The sequence below is a fragment of the Conger conger genome, chromosome 12 (assembly GCF_963514075.1).
Source record: "Conger conger chromosome 12, fConCon1.1, whole genome shotgun sequence".
NCBI classification, from domain to species: domain Eukaryota; kingdom Metazoa; phylum Chordata; class Actinopteri; order Anguilliformes; family Congridae; genus Conger; species Conger conger.
Window position 1 is genome coordinate 27,375,386 of NC_083771.1, and position 26,717 is coordinate 27,402,102.

Genomic DNA, 26,717 nt, shown 5'->3' on the forward strand with positions numbered 1-26,717 from the left:
ACCATTTCTGCCACTTCAGGACTTCAGAACGCTGGCTCAAATACGCACCTGTTTTAGATGCTCGGACGATCTTGCATTTAAGCCAACAAAGAGGACCAGAAGGTTTGCACTTTTTCCGTAATTGGAGCAGTATTTGCATCCAAAACGATAACACATTTGACCCAGGCCTGCCAACAAAGAAACTTAGTGATACATACATGCATTGAACCTGACCGAGTCTATGACAATGACATTGCTTGTGAGTGGTTGGTATGTACAGCTTATGAAGGCGTTGTGCAGCACTATCTAGAGAAAGTGGAAGACAGTGTATTTGCCTACAGTAGTTATGGACTCAGGAGCCCTTCTATTGCTCAGCGTCTGTGTGAGACAGAGTGTATACGGACAGACATCGGTAATGAGCTGCACACCGTCTGTCTGACTGAAATCTGCCATCAGCTCGTCGAACAAAAGTACGGCCTGTAAATGAAGCCTTTTACAGCAGGGTATCCTTTACAACAGGGAGCCCAGCACACTGGGGGAACCATTTACAACGGGAGTCCCTGTACCCTGGGGGACCTTTTCAGTGTGGGGACCCTTTACAACGGGGGTCCCTGTACACTGGAGAACCCTTTAAAGTGGGACCCCGTACAGCTGGGGACACTTTACAGCAGGGGACCTGCGACAGCGGGGGACCCTTTAAACGGCCGGACAAAGCCATACGTAGTGTACTCTACGGCACTGTGGAACTTCCTGTATATGTGCCGTTCACACACAGCCTGTCCCTGTATCACACATGTACCGCTCATTTCAGTAGCCATCTCAGCCCCACCCTACCCTCACACCCCACACCGAAAAACAGGAGGTTCTGAAAAAAGGATGGCAGCTGTGATCCTTGTAAAGGAACCACAACCATTCCCTCAATACAATTACACGGATACAATGGGGGGGGGGGGGGCATTACGGTTTGAGGGGAATTGCTTGCAAGTCTGAGGTCTGGTTCAGTTCCCAGGTCACACCCTTGAGCAAGGTACTTAACCTGACTGCCTTCAGTAATTATCCAACTGTTTAAATGGACTGAATATAAGCTGTGCACGTCGCTCTGGATAAGAGCATCTGCTAAGTGGCTCAAATGTAACAGAATATGCAAACGAACCTCCTAAATGTGAGTGCGCATATGAATACCCCCAACACACGTGCGCACACACATATATACGCGCACGCACACATATATACGCGCACACACACATATATATGTGCACACACACATATATACGTGCACACACACATATATATGTGCGCACACACACATATATATGTGCGCACACACACATATATATGTGCGCACACACATATATATGTGTGCACACACATATATATGTGTGCACACACATATATATGTGTGCACACACATATATATGTGTGCACACGCACCACGACCCCAGCCTCACAGAGTTAAAGAGGAGGGACGCAGCCGGTTTAGAACAGTGGCGAGACAGCCCCCAGAATCCCCTGCTGTGCGAGTTTGTCCTTCATTAGTCAGTGATTGTTACTGTAAACGGAACGGCACAAAAAAATATCAACAACAAAATAAAATCAACAGAAAGAGAAACATCCAGAAAAATATACACACACAAACCCCCTGTCCCCACAAAAAAAAAGTACTAATGTAAGAGCGCTTCCCTCTTCCTTCATCCTGAATCCCGTAAAGATAGGAATCCGTCACTTCCAAAATGATGGAAGCACCAGCGCCAAGCCCCCTGCACCCCTCACCCTCACCCCTCCCACTGTCCCAATATCACTCTGATATTAAAAACACCCCTGCACCATCCCACCATTCAAAAGAATCCCCTCTACTTTCTGTCAGAACAGCAGGGGCAGGTCTTCTGAGAGAGAGAATGTGGGAGGTGGGAGGTGGGAGGTGGGGGGGGGGGGGTCAGGAGATTAACACAAGCACACCTTCACTGAAGGCGACCTGCGGCTGTTCTCTGAAAAACACACGAAAGGAAACGGTCCCTACGCTTACGCGTCGCCCCACCTCACGCGTCCGGGTCAAGGACTGCCAAAGAGAAACGTGAAATTGACTCTCCTTATTCGGGTTTGCTGACCGTGTTACCGCCTGTACAGAAATAACAGCAGATAAACATGCTGATCATCAGACTGCTTTTCAGCGAACAGCCCCACTTGCCTCCACACGGCCTCGCACCTGTGTGAGAGCACACCGGGTTCTCAGAATTCAGGGTGTTTTATGCAAAGCAGGCATTTCCAGTTTAAATAAACTCACCCTCTCCCACCCCGCCGGTCAGCTAAATTCAAAACACTAAGTCTTATGTACAATATCTTACAGGAAGAAATAAAACATTGTTCAAAACCAGTTACTGAAAAATACCTTCTTGATTATTATTAATATTATTATTACAAATGCTTTATGTTTAAAAACTACCAAAATATACATTTTATTTTATCCTTTTTCATCTTTTTTTTTGTTAAACAAAGATTGTGATTTTAAATCAAATTTTCTTTTGTGTTAAAATTCATTAAGAACCCAACAGTGTGACACAAACAGCAAATCGCACAAATGAGCTGTTTCTGTAACTGGAGAAACGCATTAAAAATAGTAATCGCAATAGGGTCCGCTCCTCCTCTTTGTGACCGTGTGACAATGGTTTTACTATCAGACAAATATGTATACTTAACCAAAAATAAGACATCGAAAAGGATCAAAAACAAATAAAATTGTAAAACAAGAAAAAAAAAAACCACCCCCCCACCCCCCAAATACAATAAAATCCTTTTATAAAAGATTTTTGTTTCTTGTTCATATGAAAGAGAAGCTGTACAACAGCCCCACTGCAGGAAAAAACAAAACAATCTTACAGGAGGAACAGGACAAGAAAAAAAAAGTCAAACAGGAAGTGATATTAGTACAGGAAGTGATGTTAGTACAGGAAGTGGGAAACAGGGGGTGGGGCATTGGATCTTCCATCCAGATGGGAAAAGCCAAGGGTCAAGTTAAGAGCTGCTGCAGCCAATTGGTTCGTGCCAGAGACACGCAGCAATTTGATTGGCTTACTGCAGTTGGCTCCTCCCCCTCCTATATCCGGCTCTCACAGTCTTGAAAAAAAACGAGAGAAAAAAGAAAATCAGGTCTCAGAAAGTTCCAATATTGATCATTCAAAATTAGATCGTCTGTCAGGAGACAGTAAAATGCCACAGCAATTTGCTATTTTTCATCACCAATTTGGAATGACCAACTGCTCTGAAGTCACCGCTTCTTCATAGGGTACCTAGACGGCAGGTCCCCTAACGACCAGAGGTGCCGCTCTTGCAGGATGAAGGGTGAGATTCTCACCCTCCCTCCCTAATTTGACACCACAGTCAGAAAGAAAGAAGTCCTGCCCACACATGGCTCAGCGTGGTCAGGGCTATGGCACTGGACTAGGCACTGTCAGTGCCCCCCTAGTGAGGACGCAGGGAACTGAGACTCACCTCCTCAGTGGTAGCCATTAGTGAACGCTGTGGCAATGAGGGGACCCTGTGGGGGGGGGGCAGAGGAGACTCACATCAACACACTGCCCTCTACAGGCGAAACACTGCGTTACATACATTCAGCACAGCGGTAACCAACCCCGTTTTCACTCAAACCCAAACAAAGCACCCCGTATTCAACAGCGAATGGTCTTGTCGAGCGGCCAATTGGTAGAATCAGGTGTACCAAATTAGGGTGGAAATGAAAATGCTAGATCTCCATAAACAGGGTTTGTTACCACTGATTTATCTTGATTCACCTAGACCGACTTACAAAGTGAAGTGCATCTGCAGTACTAAGAGTAGCTACAGAAGTAGTGCCTTTATCAAAAGCCCTGCACAATTGATGCTTCTCATTCACCCATTTACACACCAACGGCGATTGGCTGCCATGCAAGGAGCAATTTGGGGGTTAGGTCTCTTGCTCAGGGACACTTCGACACACCCAGGGCGGGATCGAACCGGCAACCCTCCGACTGCCAAAGTCGCCCTATATGTGCTAACATGCCAAGACCCTGCACCTCTGCAGAATGAGCCTCCATCTTACGCTTTTCGGTCACGAATGTGGGGATTGTAGTCGCACGTGTACTTGCACGGAGTCTTACCCCAAGGCCATGCCCGAATCCAGCATTGGGGGCGGGGCTAGCTGCGCTGATGTAACTACTGACTGCAGACTCCTGGTTGGCTGCTGCATACAGGTCTGCCATTGGTCCAGGGCTGCTAGTGCCCAAGAAGCCTGCCGCACGAGAGGGCCCACCGCCTGAAAGAGAGGAACAGCAGAACAACGGCAGCTCAGAAACGCCTTAAAACCAGCAGGGTCTGACAGGGTTTAGACAGCGACACACATTCATCTGCAAAACCGCAGACACAATTTCACTGTGAAACATTCACAAAGTTGCAGGGAAAGACATTGGCAGAGTAGTAATTACAACTAAGTGTTATACTATTACTTTTACATTACATTACATGAATGGCATTTGGCAGATGCTCTTATCCAGAGCAATGTAGAGTTGATTAGACTAAGCAGGAGACAATCCTCCCCTGGAGCAATGCAGGGTTAAGGGCCTTGCTCAAGGGCCCAACGGCTGTGCGGATCTTATTGTGGCTACACCGGGGATCGAACCACCGACCTTGCGTGTCCCAGTCATGCACCTTAACAATGCTACAGGTCGCCCCATTACTTAGCACGTAACATTTAACAAATTCAAATTTAACACTGCGACACCTGAGAAACGCACACAGGTAGCCGGGGCACACAGACACTGTCACACAGGGAGGAGTGTAATGGAGGGACAGCGCCCCCTATCTGTACCTCTGACCACTGCAGCCGCTGCAGCAGCCGCTGCCATTGGTCCGTAGGCCGTCAGTGGAATGGCTGTGGGAGGCAGTAAGAGAGAGACAGGTGAGGTTTTTACCAGCACACACCTGCAGGTAACACCATGGCAGGCATTTCAGAATCAACCCTAACCCAAACCCAAGTTCTCCTGAAATGGAAGGAAACAAAGTTCTGTTGGTAAACTCAGCTCTAGTCTTCACGGAGAACCACTTCAACAAGGATCACACAATCTAGGAATTAGGGGAGTGCAGAGACAACACTATCAGTGTCTGTCCAACGGACAAAAAATCGTAAATGCATCTGTCCGTGTCTAGAGAAAGGAACTGAAACAGGTGGTCACTGCGGCAGCTAATTACCATCATTTAATTTCCCTTCTAATGCCCTCTTTTCCCACCAATCTCGTCTTACAAATCATTGAACAAACTTCAGGAAGAACAAGAAGATGCAGAAAGTGCATGATCAATGCCTTTATGAAAAACAGCATTTTGATTCAGATACAGCCCGTGCAGGGACGTTTGCAGCGCTTCAGCTGGGCGCCCACAACGTTGTCAGAATGTTTTTGGTGCTTAAGGAGGATTGGCACAACGTTGTGTCAATGTTTGTAGCGGCAGATTAGCTCAGCTCAGTCAGTAGATCATCCCCTGCTGTGCCCCACTCACAGAGGAGTTCAACATCCATCTTCATCCAGAACAGAAACCCCCTGAAATCAGGCATGATAACTGTGTGTGTTCTGGCTTGTTGCAACCACTGATTCTTGTTTGCTTTTCAAAACCGCTTAGCACCAGTGTTGGTTCACCGTTACATCTGACCACAGTCAAGGATAAACGAGCAGTCTGCCGTTTTTGACAAAAATTTAGGCTAATGAAATTACAAAAAGGATTGGCACTCCTGGTGCACTTCTTCTTAGGCCACTGAGGGTCGGTGGTACCAGCCCATTATTGCCAGCACTTGATAAAAGAAGCAACCTTTAAATAAACAAAAGTATGCCAAGGCAGAGAAGCATGCAGTGCCAAATGGACAGTCGTATGGCCTAGAATGAGAGCTATAAATTTGTTGTTTGAAAAACTTGTTCTAACTGAAGTGGACACGGAGGACACTATACTATAACTATACTATAACGACAAAGACAGTGACGAATATTATCATTGACATCACTATCAGCCCCTCACTCTATCGAAATCCATCCGAATTTACAGGGCGTCACGTTCAAAATTGCAGATGACATAGCCGAGGGACTATTTACAGTATGTTATCGTTCCTCTGGGTGGATGCTCACATCGTTATCGTCACAGTTAGAGCTCTTGGTGTGGATCAGCCTTTAGCCTGAGTTGTAATGGGGGTAGCTGCTAGCGATGTATCAGAATTTGATACCCACTTTTGCAATGGCAAAGATAAGGAATTGTACACCACGTCATCTTTCCAACATTATCCATGTCAGTGATGACCATAAAAACTGTGATTAATGAAACACCATTGCTACATCACAACTTTTGTGCGCTCTAACATTTTTTCAGGTCTACACATTAAGCCCGGACCAACTTCCAGCTTTCTCTCCAAATACACAAACGGGTCATTTTGTTGGTTGAATGGAGATAATGAATACAACTGGCATCCTCTCCGCACTCCCCAGTGGATACCAGAGACAGACACACAGACAGAGACAGTCTTGTAAAGTATAGACAGTAGAGAGACTGACCTGTGATCTCGGGGTGGTGGGATGCTGGGAGTAGGGGGGTCCTCTCCAAGTGGAATTCTAGTAAAGAGAGAGAGAGAGAGAGCGCTTCAGCACACTGCACGTACACTGTCACTCACAACCGCAGCGGAGGGGGCAGCTCACCGGGGAACTGGTAGGTGTATCCAGGGGCGATGCCCGTGTACCCACGGCTGGTGTAGGTGGCCGCCTGGAACCCTGGGTAACCTGCGGGAAGGGAGGAAGGATCGGTACGAGTGTCAAACGCCTGCCGCACACCTGGGTGGCACTGACTACCCCACACAGTGGCCAGGTAATCTGAAGAAAGCCCCATCGGGACAGAGCTATGCGTTTTATTTACCTACATAACCAATGGATGAGGACCTGACCTGGCTCAAATAAAACGTAAACTCTTTGGACACCAATAAAGCACTTGTATAGTTCTAACAATTTAAAGACAAATATAATTTTTTTTACCAGTATTCAGAACAGAAGAAATTGTACGTTCAATGATTTGTACATTTTGTTTTTCAGGACAATTCTTAAAGATCTGCATGTATGTTCGCTATTTTACCAGCACCTAAAGTGTTAAAATATCTCAGATATATAGATACTTAAAGGAACATGCTCCTTTATGAGAAAACTTGACAGCCCTTGCGTATTTATCTCAGTTGATGACACATTCTTCACCACAGTAACGCCCTCTGAATCAGGCTGGGGTGAGTGAGTTAACGTAAGGTGCAGTTACACGGCTTGGCCAACAGATGGAGGCAGAGTTCCGCAGCAGGTCACCTGTACAAACTGCCCAGCTTCAGTGGGTTTACTCAGGCTGCACTCTCTTACCCAGCATGCCGATCCCCAACATGAAAGCGTCCATCCCATAAGGCATGACCCGGGCCCGCCCCCTAGCTGTGCCAGTCGGTGACATCACTTCCTTGGGCTGGGCCTTCTTACACTCCACCTTCACCAAAAACACAGTGAGCTCATCAGAGACACACACACACAGGAGGGCCAGAAGGGTGGGTCATTAATAGGAGGAACATAAAATGTTGTGGGAGAATCATGGTGGCCCATCTTACCATTTTATTGTTGATCTCGTGGAAGTGGATCTCACACACCTTCTCCACTACATCTTCATTCTCAAACGTCACAAACCCAAAACCTGGAGCACAGAAATACACACTGTACTGACTCTCAGTGTCACACAAACATGTGCTACAGTGAGAAGCATGTTCTGTTTCTCACACACACAGCAGAACCTTCTAGATACTGTTCTGCTGTACAGAATAAATGATGTCTATTCATCGCTAGTGATTTTAGAAGAATATCCACAGATTTTAGTCAATGGAGTATCTGCTCTGATTTTGTGAAGTAGAGTATCTGTGCTGATCTCAGTCGATAGAACATCTGTGCTCACAGACGCTGAGTGATTGCAGCGGATTTCCTCATGTTCCCCTGGAGCCTTTAAGATTCTAAACGGCTGGCCCCTCCCACCTCAGACATGGCCCCTCCCCCTGCAGCAGCCTGTGGGATTTGGCCAATCCGCCGGCCGTCACAATCGATCTGTCAGGGGGAGGGCTTTGAGACGGCTTATTCTGAGCCCTGATTAACCAGCCTGTTAATTAGCACGCCCTCCCCCTCACCTCCAGGAGAGAGGAGAGAAGAGAGGAGGAGGGGACAAGAGAGGGGAGGGCCAGACACAAGAGAAGAGAGACGGGAATAGAGGAGAGGAAAAGCAAAAGAGAAGTAAAGGCCATTTTATAGTCCAGTGACAGAGCGTCGCTACGACTGTTGATGTGCAACGGACATCATTCTGTGCCTTTATACTTCTCCCTATGGACAACGACCACAGTATACATCTGGGGGGGCAATATATGTTGTGTGTTTCAGGCAAGCGACTCTGTGGCTGGACTATAACCTGGCCTTAGAGGGGTGGATGGGCAGGGCAGGGCTGGCTGAAAGGCCCAGGAGATGAGGTGAAAGTGCTGCTGTCCTGCAGTCCAACAAAGGACCACACTGAGAGCCAATCAGGAGCTGAGAAGGCTGACAACAGTGGAACACCGAATCTGGGCATGTCACCTAACGACAAGAGCAGGAAAATACCCTCAAACCTTCCCCTATGCTACAGCCAATCACATGCCACACTGCTGGCTGAAATCCTTGGTCTATAGGTGACACTACGGCCTAGACGCCTGGATTCTATACCACACCACGGAGGACTAAGAACAAAGTTGTTAACCACCCAACATCCTCCAATTATGAATCTGGATGTGACTATTAAAATTATATACATTTTTAATCTGTTCACCAGATCCCCCTTGTACAGGGCAAAACTCGTATTCACATATTTTTGCATATTAACCATTTCAATGAGTATGACCGTGAATGTGCACTGCAGGGGGTCCAGCTTAATAAGGGGATTTTCCATAGCTCTTGTAGTCATTTCAGCGCGCAGGGCCAGATGGAAGCTCACCTCGATGCCGGTTGGTCGTTTTGTCGAACATGAGCATGGCGTCATCGACCTGCAGGAGGGACACAGGAGGTTAGAGAGGGGGACAGACGGACAGCGAGGCTCCGTCGCACCACATGGGGCTTTAAAATGGCCCCCCAGCCCTGTAACACCGGAGCAGGGGCCCAGTGACAGATGGAGGGGGGTGGTGACAAAGGAGAGAGGGAGAGCGGAGGGAGGGAGGGAGGGCACACGCAACAGCAGGATATAGTTTACCCACCGGAAAGTTAGAACTGAAAGTCTCTCCTCTCAGTTTCTTTCTGTCGCTTATAAACTCTCACACATACACTTACTGCTTTGTCTCGCATTCTCTCCCCCTCTCTCTCTCTCTCCCTCACACACACACTCACACACACACACACACACACATTCTCTCTCTCCCTCTCTCTGAGTGGAGTGATGGGGGGGGGGGGGGGGGGGGGGGGCAGGGGGAATAATCTTTTCACAATCTCTGCCCCCCTTCTCCTTGTTCTTCCACAAAGTTTACCCGTTCCCAGGCAGTATGCAAAGAATTTCAATTAGAGCCACCCCCCCCCCCTCCATTGAAGAGAGAGAGAGAGAGAGAGAGAGAGAGAGAGAGGGGGGGGGGAAAGAAAAGTGGAACAACAAGGGAAAAAAGTGAAATAGTGCGGGATAACTGAGCAGGTACTGGAGCACTGGGAGAGGGAAAAACCCGACAAAAACAAAAACAGAAAGCAGAAAATAAAAAGCATTTAATGAGGAGGAAGAAAATGAAGCGATTAAAAATAAAGGAAAGGAAAGAAGGAGAAGAGAGCCGGAGAGAGGGGGGGAGAGAGTGACTGTAGGAGGACTGCGTGTTTGGGGCGAGGGCGCTGAAAGAGAGTGGTCAGACGACCAGAGGAACAGAGGAGGGGAGAGGAAGAGCGAGGGAACAGAGACAAAGGAGCAGAGGGGGAAAAAGGGGTCAGGGGCCCGTCACCCCCTCCTCTCCTCCTCTCCTCTCTCACCCCCTCCTCTCCTCCTGTCCTCTCCTCTCTCACCCCCTCATCTCCTTCTCCTCTCTTCTCCTCTCTGTGAGGGCAAACAAGCTCCCTCAGAAACAGAAACATCTGCCATTTAAAACAGACATTATACATCACTGTAGTTTCCATTCATCTCCATCGCACCACTGTACCCTGACCAAAGCTTTACACAACTGTGCACTGACCACAACTGTGCACTGACCACAACTTTACACAACTGACCCTAATCATAACTGTGCCCTGACCACAACTTTACACAACTGTGCCTTGACCACAACTTTACACAACTGTGCCCTGACCACAACTTTACACAACTGTGCCCTGACCACAACTTTACACAACTGTGCCTTGACCACAACTTTACACAACTGTGCCCTGACCACAACTTTACACAACTGTGCCCTGACCACAACTTTACACAACTGTGCCCGGACCACAACTTTCCACAACTGTGCCCTGACCACAACTTTACACAACTGTGCCCTAATCATAACTGTGCCCTGACCACAACTTTACACAACTGTGCTCTAATCATAACTGTGCCCTGACCACAACTTTACAGGCAGCTTTACACAATTGCGCCCGACCGGGTCAGATTTCCAACGAGGACTGCTGGAGCACTATATTGTACTCAAATACATTTACTTGTAAACAAATACGAGTTAACGGTTTTTGTTTCATCAATTATTTTTACACCGCAGCTTTAGCAGTTTGCCGTCTATGGGTAAAAATGTTAGCTCCTAGAATCCGCGCTCTGCAGGTCACATCTCAGTAGCAGTTGTGACGCTAAAGTTGAGGAGTTTTCAACATTGTTGTCATCGTCAATGATACAGGCAATAGTGTGCAAGTTAAGTCCAACTCAATTCTAGGGTGCAGTCAGTCAGAATGTGAATCAATACGGTGCCGGTGTGAAAAGGATCTATAATGAAATGTAATGGCTTTTTATTAAATACAGAATCTTGAATTCTTAAAGGAATTACAGGTCTGACTGCACTCTACTGCATGCTGTTAAATACAAATTACTCGGACAGTGAGACAATTTGTGTTGATCTGGCTCTATACTGCAGCGCACTGGATTTGAACGCTTTCGACTGTGAAGAAAAAAAAGAAAAAGTTTAAACTCCTTTTCAACTGTAGAACAAACCAAGAGTACTGCCCAGGATGTAGACATAGGTATGAAGAGTAGACTACACCAGCATAACCTCAATGGGTTCACCACAATATACAAACCACTGTTAAGAACAGAATGACCAGGTAAATGTTTGCTAAAAAAAAAACACACAAAAAAACTGTAGAGTTCTGTAACAAAGCACTATGTACAGAGAAACAAGAACTAACAGGTAACAAAGTGATGGAAAGAGGAAAGTGTGGAGAAAGAGAAGAATTGCTCATGACAAAACCCCCCCCACCAGAGGAGAAGAGCTGAAGGCAGCTGCAGGATGGCCCTGGTGAAGTCTACGGGGTCACAGCCAGTCACAGAAAACAAAGGATCCGCGATCGAGTGCTAAATATGACGGCCATTTCAGACTGTTCATTCGCACCATTAATATTTGCTCACCCAGAAATGGGGAGCTCTGTACAAAAAGAGCAGTAATTCCAACAAGGATCACCCAATATGATTGTCAATACCCTCAAACTAAAGCAGACTGCCTGCCCTCCAGTGCGCTGACATACAGTGCCAAAACAACAACAGAAAATCCACTGTCCCAACACTTTTGCATTTTAACCGTATATAAGCTCAGTCTGATAGTTTCTCCCCTATAAGGTATATGTTTCGTGAGGCCATTCAAGTTGAAACGCTCTACGACCAAGTCTCTTGAATAGAATTAAAAACACTTCTGTTTGGACATGTTAATCTGTTCCGATTTCGGTTTCTGTTCCAAAACTGAATGGAAGTTTTGTGAAGATGGTCATATTATTCATATTCATTCATAATCACAAGAATATTTATTTTCAAAATTGAAAGGAAGCAAAACTGTCACATTAATATTGCCAAAACATTTCTACCTTTGTGCCTGATATCAGCCCATCTCACATTTTTTTTGTTCTTCCAAAAATGTAGAGACGAGTGGAAAAGTAAGCAAAAGTAAGCATTAAACGGGAAACGTAAAAACAACAAAATACCAGTTTAAAGTACCATATGCACTTCTGGGCACAATGATGCAGTAATGAAATAAGTCCATCTAATCTGCCTGCTGCCCTTTCCCCAGGCTCTGCCTTGTCTGTGTGTGTGTGTGTGTGTTTATGTGTGTGTGTGTGTGTGTGTGTGTGTGTGTGTGTGTGTGTGTGTGTGTGTGTGTGTGTGTGTGTGTGCACAAGGGCTTTCGTTCCAAAATCTTAGATAAAAAATAAAAAAAACTGAACAGGGTTTATGGTATCCCCAGTCTCCCTGTTCACAGTTGGGAGTTTTTTTAATTTTTTTATTATTATTTGGCTTACAGAGCTGGTCTGGGCTCTGACAACCATTCACATGGATCACCTCACATCTGACCTTTTATTCAACAATCATTATTTTTTTCTCTCTCTCTCTCTCTGTCTGTCTGTCAGTCTCTCTCTCTCGGTCTCTTTCTCTCTCTCTCACACACACACGTATGCAGTCTCTATTCCTCTCTCTCCCTTTTTTCCCTATCCATCTCCATCTGCCCCTCCTCCTCCCCTCCATCCTTCCTCTTTTCTTGTCCCTCTCTCCATCCCCTGCCCCCCTCCCTCTCTTCCTTTGTCTCCCTCTCTCTCAGTAAATAGGACAGCGGACAATAAGGCCAGTCAGCCCCACTAATCGAGCCTCGTATGGCTGGATGGAGACAAACTTTTTTTCTCCGCCTTCAGCTCTCTGGTTTCACTCATCCCTCTATTCTGTGACCGGGGGTGGGGGGGGGTGGTGACGTTTTGGGCGTCCCTCTCTTCCCTGTTCTCGTTGCGTTATTCCGGTAAGCGCAGAGTTACTGGGGTGTGACAGTGAGAGAGCGGACTGGCCCTCGGTGACCAAATAACTCATTACCGCGCCACACACTGACGTGACCACACCGGAGTCTAGGGCCAGCGTTTGGGGGGCTGCGTGGCACCCTGGGGAGCGATACTAATAGGCAATGTTTGTGCAGCGCTGCAGAAATTATAACAAATAAATACATAAATAAATACAAATCAATCCTTTTAAAAGATGAAAAAGGCACATGCTGGAAGCCCCACCCCCGGTGCTAAAGTGGGTGTGTCAGCCCCACCCCCCGGTGCCAAAGTGGGTGTGTCAGCCCCACCCCCGGTGCCAAAGTGGGTGTGTCAGCCCCACCCCCGGTGCCAAAGTGGGTGTGTCAGCCCCACCCCCGGTGCCAAAGTGGGTGTGTCAGCCCCACCCCCGGTGCCAAAGTGGGTGTGTCAGCCCCACCCCCGGTGCCAAAGTGGGTGTGTCAGCCCCACCCCCGGTGCCAAAGTGGGTGTGTCAGCCCCACCCCCGGTGCCAAAGTGGGTGTGTCAGCCCCACCCCCGGTGCCAAAGTGGGTGTGTCAGCCCCACCCCCGGTGCCAAAGTGGGTGTGTCAGCCCCACCCCCGGTGCCAAAGTGGGTGTGTCAGCCCCACCCCCGGTGCCAAAGTGGGTGTGTCAGCCCCACCCCCCTGTGCTAGTGTGGGTGAGTGAGTGAGTGAGTGAATGAGTGACTCGGTGAATAAGTGAGCGATTATGTAAATTGCTTGAGTGGGTGAGGAGCCCCATAGATGGGGCTGTCGTTGGACTACTGAGTGAGTGACTGAGTTAAGGAGTTAGCGAATGACACCGTGATTGAGTCACTCAAACATCTGTACAGATGCCAGCCACCAGGCTGCAGCAAAACATTCTCCATGTGGTACTGATCATACAAGCCCTGATACAAGACGCATTGTACACGCGTACACGAACAGGATGACTAATTCCATCACTGAAGCTATTACTCCCATCAGACATTGCAACTGGAGGGAGGTACAAAATATTCAGTGTTAAACCAACACAGACAAAGTGCATGTAATCCATACTGGAGTCATGCAACTGAAACAGAATATTTGTGTGACTAATATGTGTACTGATACTGCACGGTGAAGATACAGGCCTAGTCACAATTATTTATCTATTGGAATAATTTATCTTTAGCTTGCACTAATAAAACGACAGAGGGGCCCACATTTGACCCCTATGTTGACAGGTGAACTGGCTGCACAAGGCACCAGATGTTCTTCAGGAGGAAGAAGGAAACTGGCTTCTCTGCCGGGTTGAGTGAGGCGCATTTCACAGATAAACCGTACCTTGCTGTGAAACCACAGCCAGGATGCAAGTGCCAACAGGCAGAAACCAGCCGACAGGCTTTCGGCCTGGTATCAGTGAAGAGACAGAGACACAGAGCCTACTCCCTGGCAGCCAGGAAACCACACGCTCCCGCAGGCCGAGAGCCATAACCACGCCACACTGCCACCTGCAGGGCGGGCTGACCCACAGCAACCACCCGACTGCGCCGGGTGACTCAAGGGGAAAGTTTACAAGCTGTTACTGCATGAAATTACACAGGCCGCCGTACAAAAACATTTAACAATGACTAAAAATCCTGGCCACCCTAATACCTTGTGCAACTACCATGGCAACGGAAAGAACCTTCCAATAGATCAATGAAAACGTTCATTAAAATGAATCTCCTACAAACCTCCTACAAAACCCAAAAACCACAAGGGCAAGACAATGACTCAACATAGAGCAATCTCACAGAATCAAACACTGCAATACAAACCCTCTGTCCTGTGTGTGTGTGTGTGTGTGTGTGTGTGTGTGTGTGTGTGTGCCTTTATCAGCCTCACAAAAACAGGCTACTCCCCCTTTCTCTACTGGTTTGATCTGTCTCCACATCTCCTCACATCTGGTCTTATTTTCCAGGATAATTACTTTTTTCTTTTCCTCCCTCATCTTTCTTTTTTCTCTCTTTCCGGTCTTAAACAAGCTTCCAGTCTTTGCTTCCTTTTCTCTCCCTCCCCCTCTCACATACAAACTCACAGATGCCAGTGACACTGCTAGAGGTTAAAACTAAGATTTTAAAATATAATCCTGTCTCGAATTCCTCTCCATCAAAATATATACTCACTGTTCTGACATCTTTCATCTCACACCCCCCTTCGCTACCTGTGAGCCAGGTGACCGAAGCACTCTAGACAGTTGGGTCCAACATGACCCACCCCTCCCTCTGTTGCATCATGGGTGGTGAATGTGTGCAGCTACCATGGGTGCCTGCCAACCATGGACCAGTACGAGGTTACTGCCAAGCTCATTTTAGAGAGCTGTCCACGGCACTCTGCTAATCCCGGGACCCATGAAGCCTCCCTCTGTCAGTATGTGTTGTAAATGGTAAACGGTTGGAATTTATATAGCGCCTTTATCCAAAGCATACAATTGATGCTTCTTGTTCACCCATTCATACACTCACACACCAACGGCAATTGCCTGCCATACAAGGCACCAAACCAGCTCGTCAGGAGCATTTCGGGGTTAGGCGTCTTGCTCAGGGACACTTCGACACAGCACTTCGGGGGATCGATCCAGCAACCCTCCAACTGCCAGACAACTGCTCTTCCTGCCTGAGCCAATGTTGCCCAACAATGTTGTCACGGTTACCTTGCCGAACTGGTCGAAGTACTGCTTCACGTCCTCGATGGTGGTGTTCACGGACAGACCCCCGACAAAGATCTTCTTCGTCCGGGTCACCAACTGCGGAGACGAGTCACAGGGTTTAACAGATTCAAAATAACACATGAACAATGCACATCCCACTACTTCCCCTGGTGGACCGCCTTCAGCATTTAGGAGTTCAATGATTACAGCTATAGTTTCATAAAATGAATCAATGAAACAGCTTAACATTAATCATTTGCCACAGCATATATAATGAAACCATGAGTTGTCTGAGAGCTGATCCAATTGATTAAAAGTCTTTGTATTAACATGGAATACTGATTCACTGTAACATGAATATCTGCTTCTGGAATAGTGAGACATTTAGAGAATACATCGTTCATCATTAGACATTAAAAGAGCCCAATTTAAAACAACGAGCAGCTTCAGTGGGAATTGCAAATATGGCCAGAACTTAAACCAGGAGATACAGGAAGGCTCCCAGATACACACGGTCCTGCCAGTGTGTGTGTATGCTAGTGTCTGTCTCAAGAGTGTGCATTTCTCTGTGTGCCTATATGCAGGTTTCTTTGCTCTGCCCTCTGGCCATGTGACAGGAAGTTACAATCCCACAGAACAAAAAACTACAATCCGACACAACAAAAAACTACAATCCCACTCTAGAGGTCCCATTACACAGGGGCAAGGAGATGGTGGGACAGGTCACATGACCTATGACTCACCTTTGGCTGAGCTCTGCGAGGGAATGCCACCTTTGGGTCAATCTGAGGGAGGGAAGAGGAAACCAAGTCATGACTCATGAGATGCACTGATAAGTAGCAGAGCTTCTGTCGAAGGTGTGGTCAGTTCCTGCTGAAGGAGTCATCCTCTAATTACAATCAAATTTATCCTCCATCCCGTTTGCTGAACAATGGCTGCACTCACACCTCCATTTTAAGCGAAGTAGCCGTCACTGCATTTGAACAAACAAGGAATTAAGGTGCGTGCGCTGCGTCACACAAGTTGTCCAGCGTGGCTTTGGTACACACTACAGAGACTAACCGCATGCGTGCTCAAATTTGGGAGTGAATTTCTGAATTATTCAGGTAGTGAGAAGTAGAATGTGATTGTTGAATGTGGATATTTAACAACTGATCTGTGTATGAACTGAACAGGATTAAGCTCTCCGATGAGGGTTACAACCGAACACTACACCCTCAATCTCCCTCTTTCACCCAAAACATAATTTAACATAGGCTTGTAAGGTTTGTAAAGTATTAACAGCTACAAACAATAGTGATCTTGATGGCTTGGTAACAGCTCTGCTAAAGGCCTAAACTGATATACATTTATGTAATCACTCTGGAAAAGAGTTTGTGCCAAGTGTTCACTTCTTTCTTAGTTTCCTAAATTCCATCAACATCGATTATATTGTAGCGTCGCCCACAGCAGTATGAAAACTATATGGTTTGGCAGAGTGGCAGAGCTAAAGCTAGCGGACGAGGGCATGTTAAGCATGTTTTAGCAAAAATAGTTATTATTGGTACAAATATAGCGCAGTGCAAGTGTAAAAGGAAAAAGAGGAAGATCAAGGCAAGCACAAAGACTCACTCTGACGATTAGGACAGATCTTACTGTGGCTGTGGGATGTAATGAAAGAGGCTTGACCCTCTGCAATCTGAGCTCCCACATTGTTCAGCTCGGTCTGCACACTCAATAACGAACAAGGTGAGGTCCAGCACAGCTTTCACGGTCTCACAACGTTTTTCACCAAGCTCTGGATCACGCCCAATAGTGTATTCTCTTGCAGATGCAGCGTCCTTTAAATCCGTCATTGCTATTGACGGAAGACAGATCCGGAGTTTAGAAGAAGAGTTGGAAAGGATACGGAGAAGCACACGGCCATATGAATGGGGCATCAGAAAAGTAAGGACCCCAGACCGAGACTACGACTATATTAGCCTATGTTACTGTGCAGGAAACGACTGCCAGACACCTCCTGTAGGACACAGAGACGTTGCACACTCTGTATGAGTCTCGGCTTAGGCAGGACATAACTACACAAATAACCTGAAGGCCGAGATCCCAGACAACGCGGGCTATCCCAAGCTAGCCAAACAGCAAGGACATTCCTGTCCGTTTCCAAAAAGCAGGCCTCTGCCGGTGACAGCAGTGACGCCCAGCACTCAGAACCGGCTCACCGCCGCTGCACACTCGCTAGGCCCCGCTCGGGGCCCTCGCCATTCTGCCGTCGAGCCAACTGTCCCGCACCTGTTCCGACACGGACAGAGACTCGCACTGTGCACGGCAACACGCGGACAAACGCACGCCTCCTTCAGACAGACCGTTTTATTGAGCAGACCTGGAAGACTTCATATGTCAACAAGTTCGACAAGAGGAGTTGCGGGCGCTCAATCAAGAAGTGCGTAATGAGATGCACTCATCCCGGCCAATTGAATCGCTCCCTTCCCTGGATAAGGATCGAGCCGGCCTATGGGGCTCGTACATTTTTAAGGAAAAATGTAATGTTCTGCCCATTTCGCATTCGATATGTCTGTACATTCTCAGTGTGCTCCCTCCCAGACAGGTGTGAGACCTCCGTGTGTGTGTGTGACTGATGAGTGTGTGTGTGTGTGTGTGTGAGTGAGTTTCTTGTATAAGCCCCCGGAGTCACCCAGTGTGCAGAGTCACTGCCTCTGATCATGAATAAGACCCATTAACAGATGGGCTCTGACCACCACTGACCCAATGGCAGAGCCTGACCTGCCCCTCAGCAAATGCAATCCCACCCAAATCCAATACACAACACGTGCACGACACGCAAAGTGATTAGACAAAAGGGAGAGCCAATCACAACCATGTACGGGACAGCATGGGCCAATCACAGCCATGCCGTGGAAAAGCAGCACAAATTACAGCCAATGCATGAAGAAACCTGCAGAGAGGAGTCTTTGGACCTTAGCTGTAGAGTCACTTCACTCAAAAACATGACCAACCAGCTAACGAGTGCTGCCAACGAGCTTCGACACGCACGCATGCACGCACACACACACCTAGGCAGTGTAATCCTGTTGGTTTCCTCCAATCCTATTAGTATCTTGGAGATACTAATCACAGATGGGGTTACACCCCCCTGACCCAGTCAGAGTAATCTCCACAGACCAGCAGCTAGCCACCTGAACACCTAGCACCAAAATACCTGAACACATATCACCAAACAACTGAACCCCTAGCACCAAAACACCTGAACACATATCACCAAAAACACCTGTACATCTAGCACCAAAACACCTGAAAACATTCACTCTTTACCACCTCACACCCATCACAAAAGCAACTGTACTCCTAGCTCCAAAACCACTGGGACACCTAGCACAAAAACACTACAGTAATACACATGAATATACAACTAAAAACTAAAATGGAACACCAAGCACCAAAATGAAACACCAACAACAATCACTAAAACACCTGAATACCGACCACATCCAAATAATCCTCAAATACACAAAACACATTCATTAAACATTTTACAGTAGAATAGCAATTTAAATGTGGAATTCTATACAGTTCCCCCTTATAGTCCTTTCAGAAAGTCAACTTTTCCATGAAATGGATTGCGTTTGCCATGTCTATACCACCTGCGGTTACTGGTGCCTGCTCTAAAACCTGACATTTCAGCCGACGTGCAACAGCTCATAAATCAGAAGAAAAGGAAGTCACACACTCCACATGCTCCCTTTATTTATTCACGATGTGGTTAAAAAAAACCAACGTTTTCGGCAAACTGTACCATCTCCAGGGTTACTGAAATGAGGTAAACCCGACAATTTAAAGACATTTGTGAAACTGAATGAACTGGAATGAACAGCAGGTGTGTGCACACGTCTATTCATACCTTAATATCGCCTTCCATTTTTTTCCAAATGTACGAGTTCCCAGTTGGTCTGTGCCTCATTTAAATTTCTGGCTATGTGACTCCAGCCACTACATTTTAGAAGGCTGTTCAACAGCTACAAATTACACAAAATATCTCCATTTCATTACATTACATTAATGGCATTTGGCAGACACGCTTATCCAGAGCGACGTACAGTTGATTAGACTAAGCAGGAGACAATCCTCCCCTGGAGCAATGCAGGGTTAAGGGCCTTGCTCAAGGGCCCAATGGCTGTGCGAATCTTGTTGTGGCTACACCGGGGATCGAACCACCGACCTTGCGGGTCCCAGGCATGTACCTTAACCACTGCACTATAGGCCGCCTGTTTCCTATTACAATCGCAGAGTTACACGGTAAAGGTAACAGACCATAGTTCAATCAAATCAAACTAACTTATTATCATTATTATTATATTTGCATAAAGTAAGTAACTTTCACAGCCACACTACAGTGACGAGGCCCAGACAGACAGACAGACAGACGATGCAGAGCAGAAAGTGAACAGAGCTGTTGTCGGGGTACAAGTGCAGTCAAACGCTGGCGACGGGCTACACACAGCCAGAATAAAGAAGAGAGAACCACCGACTCCTTTACTATAAATGTAGAGTTACATTTTTTTACTATTAATGCTCTGAAAATTGTGTTATAGGCGTTTAGACCTGTAAAGCAGGCAGGTTGTGAGATTTATTCCAGATTACATGGATGAATTATGACTGCAGCCATGTACCCTCACCAACAGGAAAACTCAGAGGACCAATTGGTGATTTTTTTGCAGCATGTCTCACATTGCCCAACTGGCTTCCTGCAACACTGCAACTCAGTTCAGCAATTTTGACACTCAACAATCAACACCACAACATGGACCAAAAATCTTCTGCCATCATGCGATTCTAGCAGGGACACACTAAGCGTACTTCTGGTGTGAGATCCATGTGAGCCTGCCATGTGAGATCAGAAGTCTCCTGTCATGTGGGGGGGGGGGGGGGGGGTTCCATCAAGCATTGCACATCAGAAAACATAGATTTAATTTTACACGCACAAAAGGTACAAGCGGAACAAGCGAAAGCATTCAATCTTATGTTATTGTGTAGTACAAAATGAATACCAGTGTCATCGAATCAACTTCAACGTGATTTTTACTTAACCTGTTTAAAGTATGAGGCTTTGCGTGTTGTCCTACGCAACCTTAAAGACGTGTTCTGCTCAAGTTTAGATCATACAATGACATGTCATACAACTTGCACTTAAGCATATCGGCAAATTTCGCATTTAAGCCCATATCTACACAAAGTCACCAAGGATCAACCAAGGTCACTCAGCCATTGTCCTAACTTACCATAGATCTATTCTACACAAGTTCACCGAGACAACTCATAACTTCGTATAGATCTACACAGGGCTACTCAGAAAACTCCAGCCTAACTCTTTTACATTACATGTCATTTGGCTGATACTTTTATCCAAAGCGACTTACAGTTGACTTAGACTAAGCAGGAGACAATCCTCCCCTGGAGCAATGCAGGGTTAAGGGCCTTGCTCAAGGGCCCGACGGATTGTGGAACCGGGGATTGAACCGGCGACCTTGCGGGTCCCAGTCATTTACCTTAACCACTACCATGCAGTCAGCACAGTGTGCACCTCCTGTGGAGGTGAAACAGGGGGTGGAGCCAGAGGACACACCCTCACCCAGAGCAGACTGCAGCAGACTGGTGGGACATCAGTCTGCTCTGACTCCGTCTGTGTAGTTCTGCTTCCATCATTAATAACTGACCTCACTGCCGTTTATTTATTTATTCAGCATCTGCCTCCACTTAGTTTCTGGGTCTGTAGATTCTTAATTTAACCAAAACGGACAAAGTAGATAAATATTTAAATAAAGATAAATGGTCATTTTAATAATAATAAAAGTAATAATAATAATAATAATAAAAATTGTATTGGAAATGTTCCTTACTCTGAGATGTACAGATAGGCATTTATACAATTCCCACTCAAAATATATTTATATATTTTTTTATCCCTTTCCAATGGCAACGTAAGAATACATTTATGATTTTCAAAAGATTTACTTTTGGCACAATATTCGGGGACTTTGAACTAAAGTGCAAATTTTAATAACGAGGCTTTACTTTTAAACATAAAAGTAAAAGGCTAAACATTACTTAGTTTCTGGGTCTCTAGATTCTTAATTTAACCAAAACGGACAAAGTAGATAAATATTTAAATAAAGATAAATGGTAATTTTAATAATAATAAAAGTAATAATAAAAGTAATAATAATAATAATAATAATAATAATAATAATAATAATAATAATAATAAAAATTGTATTGGCAATGTCCCTTACGCTGAGATGTACAGATAGGCATTTACACAATTCCCACTTTCCAATGGCAACGTAAGAATACATTTATGATTTTCAAAAGATTTACTTTTGGCACAATATTCAGGGACTTTGAACTGAAGTGCAAATTTTAAGATTGAGACTCTACTTGAAAACATAAAAGTAAAAGACTAAACATTACTTTAAAAATGTGTCTACAAAGGCACAGGATTCACTCTCCAGTGACCAATGACTTGTAATACTCAGACCAGTGAGCTGTCCAATTAGCAAACACCATCTGATTACACTGATATTGCAGGACACAAGAGTAGGTCACATCCAGTGAATTTGAAAAGAATTCAGCTTTTTTTCCCCTTTTCTTTTTTTTTTTAATGTAGGCAAATGTTCATCTCCATGACTTTGCAGATTTTGAGGACCCTGTTTTGACTGCACTCACTAGAGATCAGTTGATAGACACATAGATCATTACATTTATATAGCGCTTTTCTAGACACTCAAAGCGCTTTCCAATGATGAGGGGGAAACTTGCCTCAACCACCACCAATGTGCAGCACCCACCTGGCAGCCATTTTGCACGAGAACGTTCACCACACATTAACGTAGGTGGACAGGAACATTTACACTTAGTAGACACCGACTTCCAAAGAGATTTCCAAAGGTCATACATAAAGGTTTAGGCAGATGTGATGTGATCAGTGTCACATCTTTAGTAGTTAACACATCATAAGACGACAACAACAAACAAAAGGGTGGTATTAACATTAAGCATGCAGTACTTTAAGCAACAAATGGGTTTGAATGTAAAGTGTTAGAAGTAATTCATGTAGAGCTAGAAAAATCCTAAATAAAAACCAAGAGTAGAGCAGTCTACACAGGTGTGTTTTCGGCCTGTGGTTTGGGGCTCAGTGTTCAGTCATCTATCATAACTCTGACGCTGTCCCCGGAGGGAGGGCCTCAACAGTCCCAAAATCCTGAGATTTTGTCCTACTGTCTCCTCTCCCCCTCTCCCGCTGCCTGTAATCCCTGCCTTTTACTCTGCTCCCTGCACGCGAGCTGGGCTCGGAGCATTCGATCCAGAACACCAGGCATGCGTTTGTGTTCCGTTCCGCTTTAAGGGTCACTATGGAGACAGAGCATCCCAAGAGGGTGACAAACCACCCCCGGTGACTGACATCACCATGACGATCTTCATGGCAACCCCTCCAGGCTAAGCCTCTTCACCCAGGGAACTATTGCTGCCTTTTTTTTTTTCCCTTCTTTTTTCTCTCTCAATCACTCTTCCTGTACTGGTCATTAACCTCCCTGTTTCTCCTGTTTCTCCTCTTTCACCCCCCTCCCCCTCCCTCTCATTTTGTCACAAAAAACACATTCAAACAAAAATGCAGTCACATCCTCAAAAATATAACTGAGCTCGTTCTCACTCTCACTCACACATACACATACACATACCACTCCCTCTCTTTGACCCACCTCCCCCGGGGTTGGGGAGGTGGGTATTCCCTCATCCCCATGGTGACGAACTGGCTGTATTGTCCCCTGACACGGTTGCATTCATAACCAACAAAGACATATGCATAGCACACACACAGAGTTACGCACACTTTCACTGGCTTTACGCAGATCTAAAGGCAAGTTTTATACTTTGTTGTTTCAGGAAATTAATACTGCACATGTAAAAATACAATACCCTCACTATGAGTCGATCATGGTGACATCATGAGTCGGTCATGGTGACCTCACCTTGTTAAAATACCGTTTGTGCGCTGGGTTCTTGGGCGAGTAACTGCCGCCCCGGTCACGTGTTCCTGTACACGCAGTAATATTAGGCCAGCCATGAGAAATCCGCACTTGACCAAAAAATAAAATGAAATAAAAACCGCACTTGACGCGTCTGCCTGACTAGCGATTTAAATTGCATAGTTTAAACGGCGCATGAGGTATTAAAGTCTACATACGTTTGGTGTGTGCAATAGGGCTAAACCTACATTTAAAGGTAACTTTTCCTCCTGAAAACGTCAGGTGAACACGACCATGGAGGGAAAACCTCAATGGCAGTCCATCCGGAGTTATCATGGCGATGCTACGGCTTTTATATCCCACGCTCGCGACATTCACGCGGGAAGGGGAATCTAAGAGTAGGATGTTTTGTTTTTTTATTCATAAATATCTTACACACTCTCCATAAGCTTAGCAACGGGATGGCCGAGCAAACACAAAAGCGTTACACTCGTTTTTAAAAGCCCATGTATTTCGCACACGATGTTCAGTCAGCTGGAAGTCTGTTGGGCTTACCTCGAACTTTAAGCCAACTAGCCTATGTCGGGCTTCATGCTTTGAAGAGTAGGCGTTTTGGAATTATTATTATTATTATTATTATTATTATTATTTTCATTTTTAATAATGTACGTGAACTCCAATACTTCCCAATACCAGTATGATTGTTACATCAGCATGAGGATGTTAAGTTAAGAATACTATAATCACATTTGTTATCTGTTAAATTATTAATTCTAGTTGAGGGGGGGGATTTCCCTTTTTCGTACTTGGTATAGACAGGCCTATTACTTCACAATGCGAGGGCTAAACCGACAAAAAGCAAACCTAAAATTGGTCCTTATGGTGTTTCCCTGAGCTGGTATCCAATTCACCTCTTAGGATACTCATAGGTAGCCAGCATGGGCCTACAGTTCACAGGCGTTGCGATGGTTTTATTCACATCGAAAAAGAAAAAAATAACGGTGAAATAAAATTATACTCACCGTTTTTGAATCCAGTTCATGTCTGGTTTGCGCCAAAACTTTATCCACTCCAGCCTGGTCTACGTATGTGACAAACCCGAAGCCTCTGCGAATTAATGACACAATTATTGGCCTAGAACAAATGTTAATTCAAGTGTGTGCGAGTGACACTTTCCAAAATAGCTCATACGAATACGCCCCCTAAGGGAATTAAAAACATAAACAAATGTCAGTTCGGTGCTGAGTCGCCGCAGAGCAAACGGATCACTCACCTTGATCGTTTTGTAACTGGATCTCGCATCACCATACACTCCTTCACCTCCCCGAACTTACAAAAGTACTCCTTCAAACCCTCTGGGGAAAGACAATGACATAAGGAGTTGGTCACACGCATCAAAATTAAATAACATGCATGGACGGCGCAGGAATAAGTCCGTCGTCACTTTATGCTTTTCATTGATAGCCTGAGCTAGAGGCTAAACGACGTTTCTGCAACCGATGCGGCTATAAAAATGTTTTATGGACTTCTAGCTGGGCTGTACCGTGAACAAATGAGCATCCACAATCCAGAAATACCAACTTAGCACTCAAACAGCATGTTAGTAAGAAACAACACTTCGTAACAGCATATTATTTTGCTAAAGGGTAATTTTCGTCGATTCAGCCCATCGGATAACACCATCAACAACAACATAAGACAACATCAAGAGCACATTTAGATATGTGCAATAATTCACTTTTATTAAAGGAAAAATAATGTTCAATAAAATATGCTGTGTGATTACGGTTGGTGGGGTGGAGAAATGGCACAATGCTGACGCACAGAAGCTGCACTCGGTAGCTAAGCACACAAGCTTGCTAACAATAAGCTCCAGTTTCCTAACAAAACAAATTCCCAAAGCGTCTGCTTGACGAAAACTTCTCCCCCAGGCGAGGTACAAGGACAAAACGTAAACCAGAGGAAGCCAGCAGCGGTTTCACGGAAGATACCTGTAGGATAATGTATCTATCCATCTATTCGTGCATTTGTTTATTTGGAACGCGTTAGTATCGCAGACAGGGTTTATACGTTGTGCTAAATCAATATACGCGTAATCCCCATCCCATCCCTCCGACCTTGCCATTTGTTTCAGCTCGACTCTTAAATCCCTACTCATGGATCCGCACTGAATTAGCGCTTTGATTTCGGCAGCACTGAACCAACTCTTTACTTTCTTTTTGCATCGTGTGAGTGCTTTAAAAGCAGGAGATCCCCAAAAAAGTAAACACAACATTCGCACTAAACTCCTTTACCGTCGATCCGGGGTCGAAAATGACTGATCATCGAAACACTGAAAAAAGCACGCCAACGTCACTTCTCTGTGGTTACCTCAGTACTTGAGAAAGTCGCTAGCTGGGCTACATGGCTCACCTTGCGTCGTCTGCCAACTGAGGCCGCCGATGAACATTTTGCTAAATGGGAGAAAAGAAAGAACGGCGTGTTAAGCAACGCGATCGAGTGATTTAATCAAGACAAAAGGCAACATCTATCAAGCTAACACATAATACACAAAAACAAAGATTGAAGTAGCTAAAGAAAAATATCGGCCATGTTGGTAGCGCAGGTCTACTTTCTGCACAGTCAGGCCGTTATCCCAGCAATAAGCCGCGAGCTTCTCTCAACGCAGAAAGAGAAAGTTGCCATCAATTACGGCCATCCCCCGTCTCTCGCTCTCTCTCTTTGTGCACGGCGAAAACATGGTGAGAAAGCGGTGCTCGGAGCGCAGGATGCGCGGCAGAGCCACGGTCCAGCGCGGCACATTAAGATCACAACAGTACAGCATGCTTCCTTTTGTCTTAGAGCTTCGGTAGTCTGCCCACCAACTCCTGGATCTCTTCAGCGGGACAGCAGCCGAGTTGCAAGGCCGGCGAGAGACGAGGAGAGCTTTACCAGGGGTCGTGGGGGGAGTCCACGGACGATAGGCTGCTCTGGCTCCCTTCGGTCTCCATGCCTTCCCTCTGGTCCCGACTGCACGGTGTGAGAGAGCGGGGAGAGTCAGGGGCGGGTGGCCGAGGGGG

The 26,717-nt window shown here is 45.9% G+C and overlaps 1 protein-coding gene across 1 annotated transcript; it reads right to left on the bottom strand.

The window, feature by feature from the left end:
* Window positions 1-1,330: 1,330 nt before the first annotated feature.
* On the bottom strand, window positions 1,331-26,717 carry LOC133141887 (RNA-binding protein Musashi homolog 1). The gene is made up of 15 exons (XM_061262696.1): window positions 26,590-26,717; window positions 26,071-26,111; window positions 24,932-25,013; window positions 24,681-24,765; window positions 16,381-16,422; window positions 15,641-15,733; window positions 9,004-9,052; window positions 7,610-7,692; window positions 7,374-7,491; window positions 6,678-6,758; window positions 6,537-6,593; window positions 4,817-4,879; window positions 4,110-4,264; window positions 3,466-3,511; window positions 1,331-3,090 (listed from the first exon to the last, which is right to left on the bottom strand). Exons 1-14 carry the CDS (start codon window positions 26,646-26,648, stop codon window positions 3,470-3,472), a joined length of 1,050 nt encoding a protein of 349 aa, XP_061118680.1. The 5' UTR covers window positions 26,649-26,717; the 3' UTR covers window positions 1,331-3,090; window positions 3,466-3,469.